The sequence below is a fragment of the Bos javanicus genome, chromosome 5 (assembly GCF_032452875.1).
Source record: "Bos javanicus breed banteng chromosome 5, ARS-OSU_banteng_1.0, whole genome shotgun sequence".
Lineage (NCBI taxonomy): Eukaryota > Metazoa > Chordata > Mammalia > Artiodactyla > Bovidae > Bos > Bos javanicus.
Window position 1 is genome coordinate 89,994,818 of NC_083872.1, and position 22,239 is coordinate 90,017,056.

Here is a 22,239-nt window from a genome sequence, read left to right on the forward strand (position 1 = left end):
GTCTAGGGAATAATCATGCTAAAGGTGACTTTCCCACTAGGAACAAGAAGCATTCACCGGTAACTACTGGCTCTCTGCTCTTCCTTACAGGTAAATTCCCCAGTGTAAATTAATCACCTGACATTCGGATTGATGAGTTACAGTTTTATTACTAGTGTGTCTCGGCGATGGATAACCTCGGGTTCTATGGAAAAAGTGCATCTCTGACCTGCAAGGCTGAGATATGGACTCCAGCCAAACACAAACTTCAGTGCCAACACTCTTCCACACTCCCACCCGCCTCTGCCCTGCCAAAGTCCACCAACCCAGACAGTCAGCAGAGAAATGCCTACCCATCTCTGTCACCTTAACTCAACCATCTCAGACAGAAGCAGTTAGGGCTAATCTGCTACTTCTGCTTTAACAAAACAATAAAAAGAAGGTGCAATGCCTGAGTAAAGGTTATTTTGCTCTGTTCAACTAATTCTATCATATTTATCTCTGGTTCTCTGATTCTGTCACATTTATTTCTGGAAACATTTTTTGGAGGGAGTCAAGTGACACCACAGTCTATTTTTTTAGGTCGTTACAGAAACTAGTTTGCTAGTCTCCAACTTATTTCCACAGAAATGGATAGTTCTTCATCTGAGAAAACAAGTTCATAATCCTAGAAGTGGGAGTAATTTGTGAAATATTACACACTGCTTTCTTTTCCTATTCACTTATTTAAACAAGCAAAAGCAAATAGAAATACACAAAGTTCCTCAGCCTTAGATAGGAAATGCAAAGAATAATCAACAAATCCTGACAAGCAAGACTGATATTAATCAATATTATACACAGAGTAACTCAGATGCAGAAAAAGCAAAATACAGAAACAACCTATGTCTGCATATGAGTTACGGATAAAATTTTTAAACTACCCTAAATTAAAGTGCTTATATTTTATTTATGGGCTATGCATAAACTATTAAAAAAATCATACTATGTATTAATAAATCCTTTGGTAAACTGAAATCTTTCAAGTTAAAAAAAATTTATGTTTGTTACTTTAAAAAACAATTATTTTAAAGTTGATTTTTATTTGCTGTTCTAATAATCAGCAAGGTAGGCCCAATACTCTCCTTAAATATGTTTTATAAATAATTTTTCCTCCCAACTCATTTCCGTGCTGATCTCAACATATCACATTCATGATTAGTTTTGCTGTTGCCTTTAAAATGAAAATAGGTCCCAATACATTATAAAAATTGAAGCATGTTTCAGTACATGTGTACGTATTTCAGCACACCTATATGTATATTTTTTCAAAAACCTGTAACTATCAAGTTACAAAAATTGTGTGTTTGCCAATCTGTAATTTCAGGGATCCATAATGCAAGATAAAATACCAGTTGAACCTCCAATCTTATAAGAAGCTGATGCCTTTCCAGCCACTTGGGTGAAGAACTGGGAATGCAATAGGATTTTACTTCTGAACATGTTTTACCCAGTACTGGAGACCACATTACCATTCATAAAAGCACCTGGAGTTCCTATTTCCATGACTGCAAGTTCACGGACCAGTACTGGGTAAGTGACCCTCGAAGCACTCTGTGAACATATCTGGGGGAAAAGGTCAAATGGTTATGTTTCTTTATATAAAGTTTTGTTTTCCTGACTATAAAATAAGTACCCAGGGTTAAAAACTGAGACAATATTGAAGAGAAAAATATACCAAAATCATCCACGATGCCCTCATCCAAACAAGAACAAACATTTCAACCACTGTCTTTTCAGCTATGCATTTGATAGTTGGAGACGATAGCATGCTGCATCCTCCATTTTATCTCCCGATTTCCCTCTGCATTCATCAGAATGTTTTCCAATGTGATGAAAAGCTCTTCACTTCACAGGCTTGAAATTTCCTTATCTTTTGTGTCTCCCAAGCAGTATGGAAACTATTTCATAACCAGATACTAACCATAGTGTAGGGTTAGCAAACTCTGAAAAGTTACAAGGCAATCAAGCTATCGTAATTTAAATATTTATACAGCACCTATCACTGAAGTGCTCTGTAGGTTGACAAATGGTCTGAGTTAATATGAAAACAAAATAGAAGTATTTCCTCTATAGGAAGGTCTAGAAAATACTGGCAAGATGCCTTCAGATAAAAATGGGATTTGTCAGACTATTGAAAGACTAATAAAATGAGAAAGTCTTGCTTCTTTTTTTTTGTTGTTGTTATATGAAACCTCAGGATATTAAAGCATGTGTTACAAAGATACCTGTTCAAAAGAGACAACACTTAAATGTATTAAAATTTTATTTTATTCACATTTATTTTAAAATTTTAAAAATGTTTATGGAAGAATAAAATTTCAAAACTTTTATCCAGCTAAATATTATAAAACCCAAAAAACTACTGGGTTGGCCAAAAAGTCCATTTGGAGTTTTGTGTAAGATGTTAACAGGAAAAACCCAAAGTTTTTAGCCTATCTGATAATGCTTTATGAAGTGTTTAAGATACTTCACTAGAGTTTCATCATTAGGAGATCTGATGGTTTTCTAAAAAGGGTTAGAATTTGAATGTCCTCTGGAAGGCTAAGATAGAAGATAAAATTGAAAAGAAGAGGAAAAAAGTCAACTCAGGGTATTTTAAAAGCAAGAAATGATTTGTGTGTGTGTGTGTGTGTGTGTGTGTGTGTGTATTCATTCCCTTAGTATTTGCTTTTTAGTCACTAAGTTGTATCCAACTCTTTTGAGACCCCATGGACTGTTGCCCACCAGGCTCCTCTGTCCATGGGATTTCCCAGGCAAGAATACTGGAGTGGGTTGCTGTTTCCTCCTCCAAGGAATCTTCCCAACCCAGGGATCGAACTCTTGTCTCCTGCATTGGCAGGTGAATTCTTTACTGCTAAGCTAACAGAAAGCCCACCGTCTAACACTACCTCCTGATATAATTCCCAATTCTCCCAGAATTAATGCAATAGGGCTTTAATGACTGAGGGTGATTACTAAATGAGTACTGAACTAGCTGTTTTTCATAGATTACAAGCAGGAAGTCCCTGTTTTTTGAGAATAATGGTCTCATAGGCAAATGAAAAGAAAAAGGAAGGGCATGACTAGAATTATACCACAAAAATTAAACTAAAAACTCTTAAAAACAAAAAGAAAAAATAACCAGTTTGTTTTCAAAAACAAAATATGGCTTATAATTGTGTCAAAAGCACAAATCAAGTTGCTGATGGTATTATATGACACATGACTGCACAACAGACTCAAAAGAATCATCAGTTATTTTTACAAACATGTTCAAAGACTCTATCAAATTTTAAATATCCTCCCTTCATCCTTCTTCACTCACATGTTTACTTCTGAAGCACCTGTCACCATCTTTGAGAAATTCTTCTCTTCCAGTATTATTAACTAGTCTGACTCTCCAGGCTCTTCATTGGCCAGTAGCTTTGACTGTAATTTAAGTAACTCTCTAATATTCTGATTAACTTCAGAAAACCTGATTTTTATGTTAGACTTCCAAGATTGCTTTTTTGTTTTGGTTTTGATTTTTTTTAATCAGATGCAAACCTTTAATGACATGGCCCCAATAGATGCAAGGAGATACTATTCTGTTCAGGCTTTCCAGTTGGTATTAGTGGTCAAGAAACCACCTGCCAATGCAGGAGATGCAAGAGATGGCAGTTCGATCCCTGGGTTGGGAAGATCCTCTGGAGAAGGAACTGACAACCCACTCAGGTATTCTTGCCTGGAGAATCCCATGGACAGAGATGTCTGGTGGGCTACAGTCCACACGGTCACAGAGTGTCTGATACAACTCTTAACCTAGCACACATGCACCATTCTTGTTCAGCGAGGGGAGGGCGGGGAGGATTTTGACAAGAACCAATGTCTGTTATTTCTATTAACTTAATCTTTACACTAAGAAGTGGGCTGTAGTCTTCCTATGTTAGATAGGATTATTCATGTTCGGAAATTTGAAGGACCTTGTATACATTACAAAGCTTCAGCCTGTCTCTGTCCAGAGCATATACTCTTTCTACTTAACATTTGTAGGGTGATATATTTTTATTTAAGCTTTGTAATAGCATATAGGAGATAGGTGAGGAAATTCTTTATTCATCCTCACAGAAGAAGAAACTGATCTGCAGAGTATCAGATAACATCTCTGAGATATCTTCAATGGGGAAATCAAAGTGAAAATTTTATGAATGTCATAGGTTAATGGGGCTTCCCAGGTGGTGCAGTGGTAAAAGAATCTACCTGCGTGGAGATGCAAGAGACCTGGGTTAAATCCCTGGGTGGGGAAGATCCCATGGAGAAGGAAGTGGCAACCCACTCCAGTATACTTCCCTGGAAAATTCCATGGACAGACGAGCCTGGCAGACTACAATCCACGGAGCTGCAAAGAGTCAGATACAACTGAGCACACACGCATAGGTTAATAAACTGTAATAATCTGTCTCTGTTCAGTTCAGTTGCTCAGTCGTGTCCGATTCGTTGCGACCCCGTGAACTGCAGCACGCCAGGCCTCCCTGTCCCTCACCAACTCCCGGAGTCCACCCAAAATCCATGTCCATTATATCAGTGATGCCATCCAACCATCTCATCCTCTGTTGTCCCCTTTTCCTCCTGCCCTCAACCTTTCCCAGCATCAGGGTCTTTTCAAATGAGTCAGCCTTCTACATCAGGTGGCCAAAGTATCGAAGTTTCAGCTTCAATATCAGTCCTTCCAATGAACACCCAGGACTGATCTCCTTTAGGATGGACTGGTTGGATCTCCTTGCAGTCCAAGGGACTCTCAAGAGTCTTCTCCAACACCACAGTTCAAAAGCATCAATTCTTCTGCTCTCAGCTTTCTTTATAGTCCAACTCTCACATCCATACATGACCACTGGAAAAACCATAGCCTTGACTAGATGGACCTTTGTTGGCAAAGTAATGTCTCTGCTTTTTAATATGCTATCTAGGTTGGTCATAAATTTCCTTCAAAGGAGCAAGCGTCATGGCTGCAATCACCATCTGCAGTGATTTTGGAGGCCGGAAAAATAAATTCAGCCATTGTTTCCACTGTTTCCCCAAATATTTTCCATGAAGGGATGGAACCAGATGCCATGATCTTAGTTTTCTGAATGTTGAGCTTTAAGCCAACTTTTTCACTCTCCTCTTTCACTTTCATCAAGAGGCTCTTTAGTTCTTCACTTTCTGCCATAAGGGTGGTGTTATCTGCATATCTGAGGTTATTGATATTTCTCCCGGCAATCTTGATTCCAGCTTGTGCTTCTTCCAGCCCAGCGTTTCTCATGATGTACTCTGCATATAAGTTAAATAAGCAGGGTGACAATATATAGCCTTGACGTACTCCTTTTCTTATTTGGAACCAGTCTGTTCCAACTGTTCCAATCTGTTCCAAGTTAGAACATGTCCAGTTCTAACTGTTGCTTCCTGACTTGTATACAGGTTTCTCAAAAGGCAGGTCAGGTGGTCTGGTATTCCCATCTCTTTCAGAATTTTCCACAGTTTATTGTGATCCACACAGTCAAAGGCTTTGGCATAGTCAATAAAGCAGAAATAGATGTTTTTCTGAAACTGTCTTGCTTTTTCAATGATCCAGCAGATGTTGGCAATTTGATCTCTGGTTCCTCTGCCTTTTCTAAAACTAACTTGAACATCTGGAAGTTATGTCTATGTGTATAACCTGTCAATGTGTATATATATATAGATGTATGTGTTTAAATGTTTTCCTCATGATACTCAACCAAGCGCTTTTTAACTGCTTAATCACATTGCAAAAGTCCAAAATTTGTCTAGTTTTATTAAATAAAAGTTTATAGTTCTGTGTTTCTTCACTAAGGTGACCTAAATGCTCTAAAACTCTAGATTTCTGGGCCCCATTCTACACATAATTAAATCAGAGTATCTGGCCTTAGGACCTAGGAATTATCATTTTAATAAGTTTCCCAAATAATTATTCATATTAAAATTCAAGAACTATATCATTTGAGACACATATAGCAGCTTGACTTAGAAAGTGCTAGATAAGGTATAATGGTAAGTAGGTGAGGTCAGGCTATATCCTACAAGATTTTTGAAAGCATCTGAAGGAAGAAGTCTATTTATCTATTAATTAGAGCTTTTTACTATCAGAATTCATAAACAACAGTTTCATTAATCAGTTCAGTTCAGTTGCTCAGTCATGTCCGACTCTGTGTTACCCCATGGATTGCCGTACACCAGGCTTCCCTGTCCGTCACCAACTCCCGGAGCTTGCTCAAACTCATATCCATCAATTTGGTGATGCCATCCAATCATCTCGTCCTCTCTCATCCCATTCTCCTCCTGCCTTCAATCGTTTCCAGCATCAGGGTCTTTTCTAATGAGTCAGTTGTTTGTATCAGGTGGCCAAAGTATTGGAGCTTTGATTAACATAGCATTATAATTACATAAGATTAGCACCAGGGAAAAAGATGGTAAGAATTTAGGTATACTAAAATACTTAGAAGGAAACAAAGAGTCAGTGTGAAATAGAGTGCATGCATACGTGCTAAGTCACTCAGTTGTGTCCAATTCTTTGAGACCTTATGGACCATAGCCCACTAGGCACCTCTGTTTATGGGATTCTCTAGGTAAGACTACTGGAGTGGGTTGCCATGCCCTCCTCCAGGGGATCTTCCTGGTCCAGGGATCGAACTCACATCTCTTAAGTATCCTGAATTGGCAGGCGGGTTCTTTATACTATCACCACCTAGGAAATAGAGAGTCAATCTTAAATAAGATATATTTATCTGCTGACCTTTTTCATCAGTCTTGTCACAGAAGAGGTAAAAGTTCACACAAGATTGCCATAACGTTACATTTAAAAGTCAAAGTGATAAATGCACTAAAAACCTAAAAAGTAAGAATCTACATCTTTGAAAGTAATCAGTGTCTGGAACATTTATGAATAGCACTATGACCTCTGAAAAATGATCAAAGAGTTTTAGGTCTAAAGTTAAGAACAGATCCTGACAATGCATGGCTGGGCAGGAAGTGACACCCCCAGGGTCTCCTCTTTCCAAACCATAGGAGTTCTAGATTTTAGGGGCACATTCCCAGAAGACCGTTCAATCAATGTGTGTATGTATATATATATATTTTTTTTTTAATAGAGGAATTCTTTCAATTTCAATCTAGTCTTCTTTCTGCACAAGCAAAATACTAGCTTCCATTTCTTTCACTCATTTATTATGGGAAGTTTCCACTTCTGAATGCTACTTTGGTTTCTAGATAATTTACTTAATCATTGTTCAGTTATATTCTGATCCAACATTCCCAATCGAATTCTCACACTTTTCAATAAGGACTAGTTAGTGGCTTACAGAAATTCCACTGAATATATTTAAAAGCTCTTGTCATTCTTTGAAGGAGTGAAGAAGAGCTCATCCCATTATTATTCAAGTAAAAAGAAGGAGAAGTGGACAAAATGAGACCTTAATAGCTGCTATAATTTAGGCCCTGCTTATCTAGCAAAAACAATTTCAATTGTAGCACAAACAAATCATTAAGAGTAAAAACAGACACTATTCAAATGGCTAGCTTCCTGTACCAAAATGAAAAGAGAGTAAAAGGTTTTGCTCCTAAATTTCTTATTCTATTTTACATTTGACAAAAATGTCAAATAAATTTAGAAATGGCTTCTTTACCAAAGAATATATCTGGTTTATTTCAAAACATGAATTAATCTGTAACTAAATTCTCAGTTTGTAATTTATGTTTTCAAAGAGAAACAACATTCAGATTTTAAATATATTCAAAGATACCTGAAACTCTCAAAGTTTTCAGTAGAGGTAGCCTTTCTAAAAGATATATGAGACCATTTGACATCCACAAACTAAAAGAAACTTGTTTCTGGAAAAGTGGGAAATAACTTTTTTTTTTTTTCTAAACTGTATTCCTAGTTCTTTTAAAGGCACAATAATCTACTTAACATACTCAGAAGAGAAATGTCTGCTTTCAGTGAGAGGAGATGACAATATCTCTCTATTAAGAGTTAAAATACAGCAACAAAATATTCTTATTTAACTTAAAACTTCCTTTCTATTCTAACAAGTTCTATTAAAAACTAGATAGACCATCAAATTGATTGGATAAATTAAAACCTGTCATTCTGATGAAACCTTGTGAACTGTTGATTTTTAAATTCCTCTGGACTCTGAAATTATGCTACCAAACTTCTAGATTATTCAGCACAATTGAACTAACACTACAGTTGGATGACATTTGAAAAAAGCTAATTTCACAAAGTCATCCCTGGAAGCAATGTGCTCAAATTATATTTTGTAACTGAGTGCAATTAAAAGATAAAAAGGAGATAGTAGTTACTTTACATGAGACTTTTCAGGAAACACAGCAATTCAGTAAGAACCTCTAACAAGAACATAGACTAACTGTAAAAAGGTATAGCTGAACACCTACCAACACTTTGTAGAAAGCCATGGGAACAAATGTCAAAGTCGATTCTTTCTCAATTAAAGCATTAGTTGTACATGAAAAAGACTTGAACTTTTATTTTCCTGAAAAACATACCCTAACTTCAGATACTGTTCTGAAGTTCATACCACATTGGTCTTGGGGGTGGTTTGGTTATTTTCAGTTGGAAGCAAGCTAAAAATAAATATCTAGGACTCATGCTGAGTGGGGTTTCCTACCACGAAAGGCACAGGCAAGTTCAGCTCCTTATCTGACACATGCCAGAGAATCTTTGTAAGTTATGTTTTGAATTTTTATTTATGTTTAATTGGATGAAACGTCTTTACAATGTTGTATTGGTTTCTGCCACACAACAATGCAAACCAGACATAACTATACATATATCACCTCCTTCTAGAGCCTCCCTCCCTTCCTCCAACCCACCCTTCTAGGTCATCACAGAGCACCAGGCTGGGCTCCCTGTGTTACATAACAGCTTCTCACCAGTTATCTATTTTACACATGGCAGTGTATCTATGTAGACAACCTTCAGATTGGGAGAAAATAATTGCAAACAAAACAACTGAAAAAGAATTAGATCTCCAAAATACATAAGCAGCTCATACAGTCCAATATCAGAAAAACAAACATCCCAATCAAAAAATGGGCAGAAGACCTAAACAGACATTTTTCCTAAGAGGAATACAGATGGCCAATAAACACATGAAAAGATGCTCAACATCACTCATTATTAGAGAAATGTAAATCAAAACTACAATGAGGAAACCTCACACCAGTCAGAATGGACATCATCAAAAAAAATCTACAATAATAGTAACAATAATACAAAACAGTAAATACTGGAGAGGATGTGGAGAAAAGGGAATCCTCTTGCACTGTTGGTGGGAATGTAAATTGATATAGCCACTATGGAGAACTGTACATACAGATAAACTTTTTATAGTAATAAAAGTATAAATATTTTAAAAATGTAAATTCACAGACTAGTGAATAGGCTACTTTTTTCTACAGAAGTTTACTTCAGTAGGTTTAATCACTAGTTCAGTCTCAGGAGATTGGGGGATAAATATTTCAGAGTAAAATCATTTCTTTCTTCTCCGTCCCTTTATTTCACTAGCTGGTGCAGAGCAAGACACTGGACTGGAATTTTCTAAAAAAAAAAATTGATGGCTGACACAAGGAAGGGAAGAAGGGTTGATTCCTTTTATAATGAAAATGCTGTGAAATGAGTGTGACTTCTTCAGTTCTTGAGCCTAGAAAGCAGATTTTCAGGGAGCCCAGGCAGCTCAGGATGTCTCTCCCGCTCTCTGGGAGATTGTTGCGGAGTTAGGTGTTTGCTAACACCCAAACAGGGGGTTGTTTTGTATGATAAGGACTAGCATTTCCTCCTGAAGAGCATTTCCTAAGCAGACCTGTTAACTTCATCCTCTGAAATACTTAGTTTAAAAATAAGAACCATTTGCTTTCTCTGTGCTCAACCTAGCTTAAAAATGTCCAAAAGAGGCTGACTCCACAGGGGTCACCCCCAAATAAACCATCCCCCCTGCCAAATTTCTATGACTTCAAACTTCCATTAGGTTTACTTAAGTGGATTATATCTGAGGAGGAGGAAACACTTGCCACAGACACAGCATATTCAGTTATTTCAACTTACTTCAGAAGGTGGAAAAATTCTATTAAAATTCTATTAAATTTAAACCACAAGCTTCTTGCTTAAAATTATTTTAATATTCTGACAAGGTACAGCGGGGTATGGGGGATAGAAAAGCATTCCTTAAATTTTTAAACACACTCTGAGTGAGAAGAACCTATTTTGTTTAAAAAAAAAATGAAATAAAACGCATTGCTTGGAAAAATATTTATACACACACACACACACACACAGGACATTATAAAAAAAGAAGACTGGCCAAAAAAAAAAAAAATTTACAAGCCCAACCTCTACATTAATTTAAAGTAATTTCAGAATTCGCCAGGGTGAATGACTAGTTATATTAAATACAAATTCAAGTAACAGTTACAATTACTATAGCTTTTTATTATTTAGCTAGTTACTTCAAAGAAAGCTAAATTAAGCCAGCTTCACCAGGAGTGAGATTGAGTCCACATTATTTCTTTTTAGATAAATGTGCTTCTTTGTATATCATGATTCTATTACCTTTTGTTCTTTTTAGATTATCTCCTAAGTTATAGATGAAAACCTACCTACCTCTGCATTTTTATTCTCTAATGCAAAGACAAATAATGTCTTACTTTAAAAGGGATAAATTCATAAATTGAAAAACATACAATAACACATACAGATTATAAACCAATATGCACAAAATAAATGCCTATTTAAAAAATAATTCTATACATCTATGTATATAAAGGATCATGCCATATATCAAAAGTTGTCTTCTTATCAATGCTCAATGTAATATTGGAACTATGCCTAGAGTTAATGAATTCACAGAGTTTGAGGAAAGGAGATGGAAAGAAGGTAAAGAGTGTAAGGAGGGCAAAAGGCCTCATTTAATTTTTTTTTTCAATCTTATGGCGGTGCCATAGATCACCAGCAGTTAGACCAGCGACCTAACCCCTTCAGTGAAGGCTCAGAGTCTTAACCACCGGACTGCCAGGGAAGTCCTAGGATGGTGGGACTTTTAAAGTTTGCCTTTTTCATCTGTACATTTTTATAGGTTCATGCAGTTTGAAATCACGCAGAGCTTCAAAAGCCACCTAATCTCAATTTCTAGTTTAGAAATTACACATTATCAAAATTCCAGTCCTTTCTAGACACAAAATAGAAGCATTTTCCTTTTGTATATCTATGAGAGTGGTGTTTACATAAGCAATAGCAAGGAGTCATCAGCCTTTTATAGACACTGCTAGAATTTTCATCCATTACAGCTACTAGCAGGTTTGTCACTTAAGTTTCCTAAGTTACCAAGATAACAACATGCATTATAAACATAAGCACTTTCATTTCTAAAGAGACATTAGATAACCCAATAACAGACTAATCACCATGGCTGGTCACGTGTTCACACTATATCCATAAGCCATCCCTGTTAACGAAGCACACTTTGAAAGGCAAATTCATAATTAGCTGGTAACACTGATTCTGTGTTATACATCAAGTTAACAAAACGGTTCCTCATTAAGGACTCTGTTAAACTCTCCCTCCAACTAAAATCAACATATTTTAAAATACATGCAATAATGTCAAAGGAGGAAAATCAGACTGACTTGCCAACTATTAGAGCAGCAAGATTATATACAAATGTGAACAGTTGTATATTAAGTGCTATCATAAAATCTACATGGATTTTCCATTATAATGGAAGAGGTAACATTAGTATTCAAGTACTGCAGCTCTTTAAAAATGTTCCAAAGATTAACCATCAGCCACATGTGTCTATCAAGTACTTGAAATGTAGCTACACCAGACTGAGATGGGCTGTAAGTGGAAAACATACACCACAAAAATCAGACTTCAGCACAAAAAAACCAGAAAGCAAAATACCTTGATTTATACGTTGATTTTATGTTAGCATGATATAATGAATTAAATTAAACAGTATTATCATGGATTTCACCTAGTTGCTTTTTATTTTATTTTTTTACTTTTTTATGAGGCTACTAGAAAACATGAAATTCAGTAATTTGCTCCTGTTATATTTTCACTGGACAGCGCTTATCTATAATGTTTACAGGACTGTTTTCATCAAAGCCACTGGGTGACACTGTTTCTCCATTAAATTGATGCAAGTAAAACAATTTCCTGGCAGAGGAAAAAGTCTTGCACATACCCAGGCATGCACACATGTATGCACACACATAAACACACACAACAGACATCATGTGCTCCTTACAATTATCCATATTCTTAGGATGAAAAAACATGAATACACCTAAGTACTTTTATTATCATCTTAGCAGGACTTGAAATACTTAAAATCTATAATAATCATCACATTCCTCAAGAATAAATGACAGCTCTAATCAAATCAAATAAGCAGAAGTTGTTTAGTTTGTGACTTTTCCCAAACAGCTTTCCATCTTCTAAATGGTAATATTTCTCGTGACTGCCTCTAAAAAACTTACATCCTATTTACTTACATTTTAATGGATTCCCACAGAAACCATGAAAAATAATTTAGATGAACAAAAAACCACCAGCTGTTTTGCTAACAAAGAAATGCTTTACCGATGTGCAGATTCTTTTCCACCTTGAAGTTGAAATCCTGAACATTTTTAAATCGATTCACTAAAAACTAAAATGAAAACAAAAATCAATATTTAAACCACCATCATGCACTCTTCTTTGATGAGATAAAGATTCCACAAAGTAGGACTTTGCAATGCAATTGATATTCATTTCTGGGACAAAGTCTTGAATAATACAGTCTAAAGGCTGCCTGGTAGATGACCAGAAAACTCACCTTTGTAAGGGCTCCAGAGTTTTGTGTTATCTGTACATTCAATGGGTTTTATTCAATCTTCTAATCCTGAATGAGAATTTAGAGTTGGATTCCAGTGTAAAATCACAAGTGATTAGTAGGTTTAAAATGATCTTCCTAACTCTTTTTCCACTGTTTCCCAGCAGCAGATTCAACTCCAAAGAGAACTGGATAAAAGTCAACATTTTACCTCAGGTTGCTACATACTTTTAGCTGATTCTCCCTCAGTTTCCTTTTCTCTAAAATCAGACTTTTTCTAGTCTCCTAACTACAGCCTGCACGGAATTAAGCATTTTAAGATCTCGCTGCAACAAGTTCCTTAAACCACAGACTACACCTCAGGATAGGAAAGCCACCACTGTGTTAGCCTGAGGTGTGTGTAACGTGTCCCAAATCTTGTATTATCTTTATTTCAGAAGTCCTATTAATGTATACTAAATTACTTTCCACTTCAAAGAAACAATTCTCCCTTGCCTTCAAAACCTAAACCTGCTCAAAACCTAAAACAATTATGTTTAACCCTTATGCATTGAGGACCTTCTGAAAATCTATGAAAACATAAAATTTTTTCCCAGAAAAATGAAAGGATGAACTTTTGCATGAAATTTCAGAGATGAGATGAAGGGTTCTGGCTCTAGATTTAAAATCTGCTCTAAGCTATTATATGCACTGCTTCAGTAATTACCTAAGAGGTTATTTCCATACTTTACTGGGATTTCTCCCTTTCTTTTTTTTTTTTTTTCTAATTTTATTTTATTTTTAAACTTTACATAATTGTATTAGTTTTGCCAAATATCAAAATGAATCCGCCACAGGTATACATGTGTTCCCCATCCTGAACCCTCCTCCCTCCTCCCTCCTCATACCATCCCTCTGGGTCGTCCCAGTGCACTAGCCCCAAGTATCCAGTATCGTGCATCGAACCTGGACTGGCAACTCGTTTCTTACATGATATTTTACATGTTTCAATGCCATTCTCCCAAATCTTCCCACCCTCTCCCTCTCCCACAGAGTCCATAAGACTGTTCTATACATCAGTGTCTCTTTTGCTGTCTCGTACACAGGGTTATTGTTACCATCTTTCTAAATTCCATATATATGCGTTAGTATACTGTATTTATGTTTTTCCTTCTGGCATACTTCACTCTGTATAATAGGCTCCAGTTTCATCCACCTCATTAGAACTGATTCAATAGCCAGGACATGGAAGCAACCTAGATGTCCATCAGCAGATGAATGGATAAGAAAGCTATGGTACATATACACAATGGAGTATTACTCAGCCATTAAAGATTTCTCCCTTTCTTATGTTGATATCTCATTATCCTAACTAGGCTCTAAGCTCTGCAGAGCCAAGGTGCTACATTGTACCTGTATAGAATTTGTAGGCTTTTTAGCACAAGGCTTATTAATGCACAGATAAAACATGTTGACTTGACATTTTATAGGTTCACTGACCAAACACTTTAAGGAATAACATCAGCTAAGGATAGCATCTTCTTCTAAAATAGCAGACATTTTGGGAGAACACATACGGCCAACTAAGACTTTCAGCAATCAGTATCTGACAAATATTTCTCTGAACTATGACTTCTGCACATCTTTTGAAGACTTTTTTCCCCCAGAAATCAAACCTGTGTATTTTATGGTGACAATCGTGTAAGTGTACATTCTCAAGTACAACACTGAGATAATTCCCTAGGATAGCCTTACAGAAAACATAAACAAAAAACTTCTTTAAAAAAATACTACCAACAGTAAAAGTATATACTGTGAGGTAATTCCTACAAGCATTTAAATTTCTATGTAAAGGAACTAATGTTCATTTGACTATTAAGAGCTCAGCTTTAAGTGCAAGAATATGGAGGTGTCTCTGAATCTCCTGGTTTATTCTGACTTATTTGATAGAGCTTCCTTGAAAATAGGAATGTATTAACAGAAAATAAACACAAATTGAGTTTCCAATTTAATACACTTGAAGCTTCTTTTAATATCACACCCAGAAGAGGAAAGGGAGGTAGAGACTCCATGGAATAGAAGACACATGGCCAATGAAAGGCTTACCAGGTGGCGCTAGTGGTAAAGAACCCGCCTACCAACGTAGGAGACTTGAGAAACACACAGGTTCAATCCCTGGGACGGGAAGACTCCCTAGAGAAGGTAATGGCAACCCACTTCAATATTCTTGCCTGGAGAAACCCCTGTACAGAGGAGCCTGGCAGGCTACAGTCCATGGGGTCGCAAAGAGTCAGACACGACTGAAGCAACTCAGCACACATGCACACACATGGCCAATGAAAACAATTCACCAGAAACGTGTAGGATTGTGTCTAATTTCACAAAGCTCAAGAAACTTGCCCTATGCAAAAAAGGTTTTCTGAAAAATCCAACTCCGCCCCCTATACCCTAAATAAACTCACTCTTTTACTAAGATTAAATAACCCAAGTTTTCAATGAAGTGTACATAGACTACTGGGCTGTTACTGGCACAAATCACATTAATCAAAAATCTTAAAATATAATATACATGCAGATTTCTAATTTTGAGGTTCACAAACATCCTACTGCAACATAATAAATGAGAATTTATTGAAAAAGGATGTGAAATTAAATTTGGTGAAGACTTTTATTCACCTAGAGTCCTGAAGAGATTCTTCTCAGAGCTGTATTTCCTAACAGAGTACAGCAAATTCACACAAATGTCACTACAGATATAATGAATGTTTTTTCATGCCAGTGTCACTCACCCTTGCCTGCCTGAACCCCCTCCCCCCTAGACTTTTCAAAATGTATTTCATACACAGAGTCACTGTTCTGGTTGTTTATTTAATTAACATGACAGCCCAGCATACACAGCATTTCTTTCAGTTCTACAGTTTTAACTTTTTTACACTTTAGACTCAATACAGAAAGAGTGAAATTACTGTTTGCCTCCTTCCAACCTCTGTAAATTTATATAGATTCACTGACTATTTCTGTCAGTTAAAACACTTTTTTCAGTATGCTTTAAATATCTATATTCACAAAGTAAAATCACAATTTTGTCCTTACACACCAAAAAATTTTCTGCCCTCACCTTTCCCAAGGGATGAGAATATCTTGTTTTTCCTTTTTAGGGTTTTTAGAAGTTGGCCTTAATTAATTTTAATTCTGTCAGCAGGTCATAAATAATCAATATTGTTCTTTGTATTGCCATATGCCAAGTTATACTCCTGAAACGTGATTGAAGCTACAATTGGATTAAAAAGGCAAGATTGTTTCTGAAATTTATTAAATTTGAGAAATATGTTCTGTTATCCTGAAATGTATTTAGGAGTTTAAAGAACAATTAATTCTATATTTTCAGAAGAAATACTTTTGTATTTTAAAAATACACAGTAAATGCAAGAAAGTTGTACTTTTTACCAAAGATGTAAGAAGGCCTACCATTGAAAACTACACCTACTACTGTATCCTATTCTTTTTGCTTTGCTGTTTCTGTTTTTGGCTTTTTTTGCTTGAAAATATCTTTCTTTGATATCAGTAATGAAAAACTTGATTCTACTTTTGATAACCAACCACTAGACTTACAAAAAAAACTGCATTCCTAAAAAGTCTGTTAAAGATCTTTTTGCTAATATGTTTAATTAACAGCCTTAAGGCCCTATGTGTGCAAAAATATTTTGATTTTTAATCTCACAAAATGAAGTATACAGCTGTACATTTCTGACTGAGAGTGTACCCACCACAAAGAATTTTGTCATGAAGTGGTACGAAAGTATTAATGATGAGGTGAGAGGCATACAGCTTGTGTTTATTTTATGTGAAACCGTAGGCAAAGATATTAAATCCTTCTTAACATGTAACTAAAATAAAATTGCATTGGTTTGATTTCTTTCAAAAATCAATGTGTAAGGTGGTCCCAGTAATTAGAGGGAAAGAGCCAGCCGATTGTGTTGAGTATCAAGAAAAGAGACACCCTTTCAAATACAATATTCAAGTGTTAAAAGTGCTGAATTAAAATTTTATGTTGAAAAACAACATTTAGTAATCATGCATAATTTCTAATAATTCCAGAAATTCTAAGGACCTTAGTGTTTGGAAGACAGTGTGATACTTGCTAAGGGATATAAACATCCACTTAAGAAAGATACATACACCTTAATGGAATCATCTGCTTTATTAACCAAAAAAGTAGTCTGACTCACTGATCTACAAAATCTTGAACCTACTGGGCCAGTAGGAGTAAGTTAAAAGCCATGCAAATGTTACCAACTCCGTTCTTTCCTGAGAGCCTACTCCTTCATTCGCATCTCATAGATACACCCAGTGTCCCATTAATTTTGAGACTGAAGACTAGATCGATCTTTTTCCTTTGGCTGAAGCTGTATTTATGATCAATGCTGCAAAACTCAGTTCTGTATGTAATAGCTGATCTATTGTCTTCATGATGGTTCAGGAAGGGGAAAAGGAAAGCAGGGAGGGAGGGAACTCTGTCATTTGGTTTACCTTATGACAATTTTATCATCTATTCTCCTTGACCTTTCAGAATTGAGTCATTGCCGAGAGATAGCTCTTCAGCTAGTGGCTGCTATCATTCACACGGAGAAGAAAAGGTTGGAATTCTCTCACCTTTAAACCTCACAATGAGCAAAGTCCAAATGAAATTCTCCAGAGGACTCTGCCAGCTTCTCTGTGTTTTATGTTCTTACACCTCTACTTAAAATCCACTTGTTGCCTGAGGATTGTCTTAAAGAGTAGACATTCTTTCAGAAAAGAACTCCTAATCAGGTAGCATTCAGGGCAGTGTTATATATGTGTTTTATAATTATTTTGATTCTTGATTTCATAAAGCATGCGGATGACAGTGGTACACTTTGCACCCTTAATCAGAAGTTTGTTTCCTTGTGATAAAACAGATAAGCCATTTACTATATAGCTCCTGAACTTTTCACACAGTTAGGCTAACGTATGAGATATTGCCCTGTCTTATAAGATCCTAGTGCATTGTCAGTTCCCACCCACCCCCCACAATTATGCTCAGCAACAACTTTAAAGGATCATATATAAAAACTAGCCTTAAGTAACATGCACACACTTACCCATGCCCTCATTAAAAATTCAAGTAAATAAATTTCTGCTAAATGTCACCTTGCTTTTCCATCAACCATAAGAGATAGTCTCTCATTTTAGAAGAGATGGCAACCAAAGAAACTGATCAAAATATATTATGAATATACATGATCGATCGTATTCATCTGCAAAACGTGAAAATTCAATGCTCAGTAATTTTCTTAGAAGTCTGCAGGCTATTCAAATCATCCATTTGTCAGTTCAAACCAGAGAAAACCAGTAAAAATCTATGGGTTAATTAACACTGCTGGTTAATTCCCCTAAACACCTTCTCATCTTAAATCCACCCTTAACTCAAATGTTAATAAGAAATTTCAGAAATCGAATTTCAGAGGTTAAATGATATGAATTTGGAGTCAAGTTATTTATGCTTAACTCACAGATTTGCCTTAGAAATTAAGTTTCAATTTTGCAATGATCAGGTCACATTTCCCTGTAAGTTAAAGGAAAGTGTACTTGAAATACATTTAAATTAGCAGTGTTTTCATTTAAAAGATGTTCTATCAGTGACTTTAAAAAGAAATTAAAATGTGTTTTCCTCCAATTGGCTTATAGGGAGCTTACTTTATTCTGGTGATGCCCAGATTTCTACCAAAACTAAGGATCAGTCAGTGGCCTGTTTTTAACTTCACCCTTAGAGTAAGCTAAACCCAAGAAATATTTGCTTTATCTAAACGGAAAGCTAAATAAGTACATTTATTTTAAAATAAACACAGAGACTACAATGTTGTCATCCATTCTGCTAAATAATGTCAAACAACCACATTCTGTGTAATTAACTCCATTTGAGAAACAAACTAGTCATCACACCATATGGTGACTGCTATTTCTTAGAAATACCCAAATGATTATCCACAGAATAACCTAAAGAGAAAAAGCTTACTGTCTTAGGGTATTCTCACTCCCTAAAGTTGTCCTCATAGTACCACAGGTAGGCATAAACTTAAATGAGAAAAGTGTAAATTTCCACTTGCTATACTTAACCAGCTCTCTACCACTTCCACCCCCAAGTGTCAAATCAGTTTGAAGTAGAGAGGTGAACGCTGAAGTTTCCTCAGATACAATCTGCTTTTAAAATAGGAGTGTGTTCTTTTACACCCCTTATAGCAACTGTATTCCATGATCTCAAAACAGTGATAATAAGGAAATAAGTCCCCCCAGTTCACTAAACATTATCTGGGATAACCTTACTCATAATTCTAGATTCCTCCTCCTCCTCTCTGAAAGATTTATATTACCAGCAATTTAGAAATATTTTCCTGAATTATTATTTCCTGTATAAATCCACTTGAATCGCTAAATATTCACTAAGTATGTAGATACTCAAGAGAAATTTTTTCAAGTTGACACTAACAGCGCAGTCCACGATTCTGACAAATTCTGAAGTTCAACGTATTGCTCCCCAAATTGAAGTTTATGGTTTTAATACAAAACACATCAGCATGGAATAATGTATGTTCCCAAATTACATTTTAAAAAGTAAACTGGACACCACCAAACGCAGCCTCTTCAAGTAAAACATACTGCAAAACCAGAGTATATCAGCACCTCACCTTCAAGCATTCCTTGCTTTAACTCTAGAATATTTTTATTGACTTCCATAAATGTTTACCTGTCTTCTCAGAAGAAACAAATTTTATGAAAAGAAACAGAAAGAAATTCTATAAAAAGAAACAGAAATCTAGCAAAATCCTCGTTTTCAAATCACCCTTAAAAAAAAAAACTTAATTCGAATATTTCTGCTAAAGGAGGAAAACATGAGAGCACTTAAAAGTATAGACAAGTCATCCGCCAGGTGTAGCACATCTAAAAAGTTGGCTCAGCTGTGGTAGACCCTGCAAAGACCATCTAGTTTTATTACTTATTCGTGTTCCTGTTGTTCAGGTTATAAAATATTGTGCGAGAGGGCGAGAAAAACTCGCTGGTTTCCAAGTCTGAAGTTAGGGCACTTTGCTGGGCTGTCTCCTTCTGTTCCCAGCGCTCCAATTCCCTCCAATTTGCGGCGGATCCCAAAAGCTTTCAAGTTTTCCCGAGAGGCGCGTGAGAGGGGGGCTGCAGGTCCTTACCTGTTCCCTGGGGATGCAGGGCAGGGAGGTCCTCCGATGGGACTTGCTGCTGCAGCCGGACATCTCGGCGGACACCACGGAGCTGGACCGCCGCCTCCTCTTAAACACCGGGATCTCTTCCTTGGTCCCAGCGATCAGCTGGGACCCGAAATGCTCCCTCGGAGCCGCCCCCGAGTACTGCGGCAAGATCTGCTCCACGTACCTGGCGAGGAGGATCCCCAGCACGCCGGCCAAGTACGCCAGGTAAGGTCTCCAGGCAACCTTGAACCTCTCTAAGGAAATGAGGGCCACGGTCCTGACCGCGCTAGTCAAGGCGATCATGAGGACGCCCAGCCTCAGCCTCAGCACCAGCCATGTCGCGGCAGCCAAGCAGCTGAGCACCACCCCCGCGGCGGGGAGCGAGAGTAAGTGATCCTCCCCGACGCCCAGCCCAGTCTGGACGAGCGCTTCCCCCCCGCAGCAGACTGCCAGCAGCGCGACGGCCAGAGGCAGGCGCACCCCGGCGCGCAGGAGGTACAAGCCCATCCAGAAGAAGGCACACAGGAGACTGAAGAGCAGCGCTGAGGGCTGCAGCCAGGGGCCGAGAGGCGCGCCGCCCCCGGGAGCACCTCCCCGAGGCCCTGGGAAGACGCCCCCTTCTGCTGCCGGGGCTGCTTCCTCCTCCTCCGTCGCCTCCTCTTTACTCCGCTCCAGGTCACAGCCGATCTCCCCGCGGACCAGCCTCACCAGCAGCGCCAGCAGAAAGGACAGGGAGCCCGCGCACAGCGCCGAGGAAAGTTTCCGCGAGCGCCGGAGCGGCCGCAGCACCCGGGCGCCCCAGCAGCCTCGGCAGCCCACGTCCCGGGGCGATGCGGGGCCGGCCGCTGGGGCCGGCCTGGCCTCCCAGTGGCCCGGCGTGGCTCCGACTCGGGCGGCCTCGCCCGGCACAGCCATGGTGCGCCCTCTTCGCGGAGTCCCCGAGGGCCCCCCCGACGCCCCCACCCCGCCACACACACACACACACAGGCGCGCGCTCACGCCCGCTCTTCTCGCAATCCCACCCTCGGAATCCCTCCTGCTCCCAGGCCCGCGAGCACTGAAAGTTTCAGCTTTCGAATAACTCCTGGAGAAGGCTAGATGCTCCAAAGAGACGCCTTCCAGTGAAAAGCTAGCACAGGCAGAAGCGATCAGACTTCCTCTTTTTCTCTCTTGGAAAAGCTTTGCAGCATTCTCCGCTCCACCCCCACCCCCGTCTTCGGTCCTCCGGGGTCTCTCCGGACTTCAGGATTTTAAAGATCGCCCTAGGCGTCCGGCGTGCGGGGGTCGCAGCTGGAGCCGGGGACGCGGGGCGAGCTCGCAGCCATCCTGGGTGCTGCTGCACGCTAGGGGCCCGCAGCCGACGGAGGTCCCCCTTCCTCTCCTTAATGCAGCTCTTTCTCTATCACTCTTTCTTTCTCCTCGGCCGATCCTCCCCGACCCGGCCCCAGGAAGCGAACCGCCATTCCTTGGGGCAGAAAGCACAGCCTTTCCTGCGTCTGTCGGTCCAGTTCATGGCAAAAGGTGGTGAAAACGGAAAAGGGGCTGAGAAATAACCAAGAAGCTGCTAAGTCCCGTCGGAGAGACACCCAGTTGGAGAGACGAGCGGCTGCCGCAAGGGAAGGGAGGGAGGGCGAGCGAGCTGGAGAGGAAGGGAGGGTGGGAGGGAACGGAGGGCGAGAAAGGAGAAGGAGATTTACAGTTTTTTTTTTTTTTCCCCTTCTTTTTGGTGCGGAGTTGATGGTGATTTGCAGTTTTGCAGAAGGGAGGAGAGTGGAGACGACTGATTAAAACTGTATAAAAAAGCAGGCAGCTGGAGTGATCTGCAATCCCGCTTGCTTTCTTTAAGGCAACTCCCTAGGAAAGCGTTCCCAGCCCTGCTCCCGCCCCTCCCCGGAGGAGGCGCTCTTCTTAGCTCGAGCTTCTTTCCCCGGAGCCGAGCCGGGCTGCTCTGCCAGCATCCTAGGGAAGGAGTGGCTCAGACCCGTCCACCGCCGGACTCTCAGCCCCCGGGGTCCAGGGTCTCAGGCTGGCCCTCATACAGGGCTGCCCAGGACGTTGGAGTGAAAAAAAGGATGGTGCTTGGATACTTATTTCTAGAGGGGAGTCCGCAGACTTTCCACTGTCCTGAAAAATGACAGCCACATCTACTGTCT

General features: G+C 38.7%; 1 protein-coding gene across 1 annotated transcript in view; it reads right to left on the bottom strand.

Annotated features, from left to right (window-relative positions):
• Positions 1-21,727, bottom strand: part of PDE3A (phosphodiesterase 3A) — a 370,530-nt gene extending 348,803 nt beyond the window's left edge. Inside the window, exon 1 of the mRNA XM_061417690.1 lies at positions 20,069-21,727. Coding sequence (XP_061273674.1) covers positions 20,069-21,001 — 933 coding nt within the window. The 5' untranslated portion in view covers positions 21,002-21,727. The remainder of the gene's footprint in view (positions 1-20,068) is intronic.
• Positions 21,728-22,239: the final 512 nt, after the last annotated feature.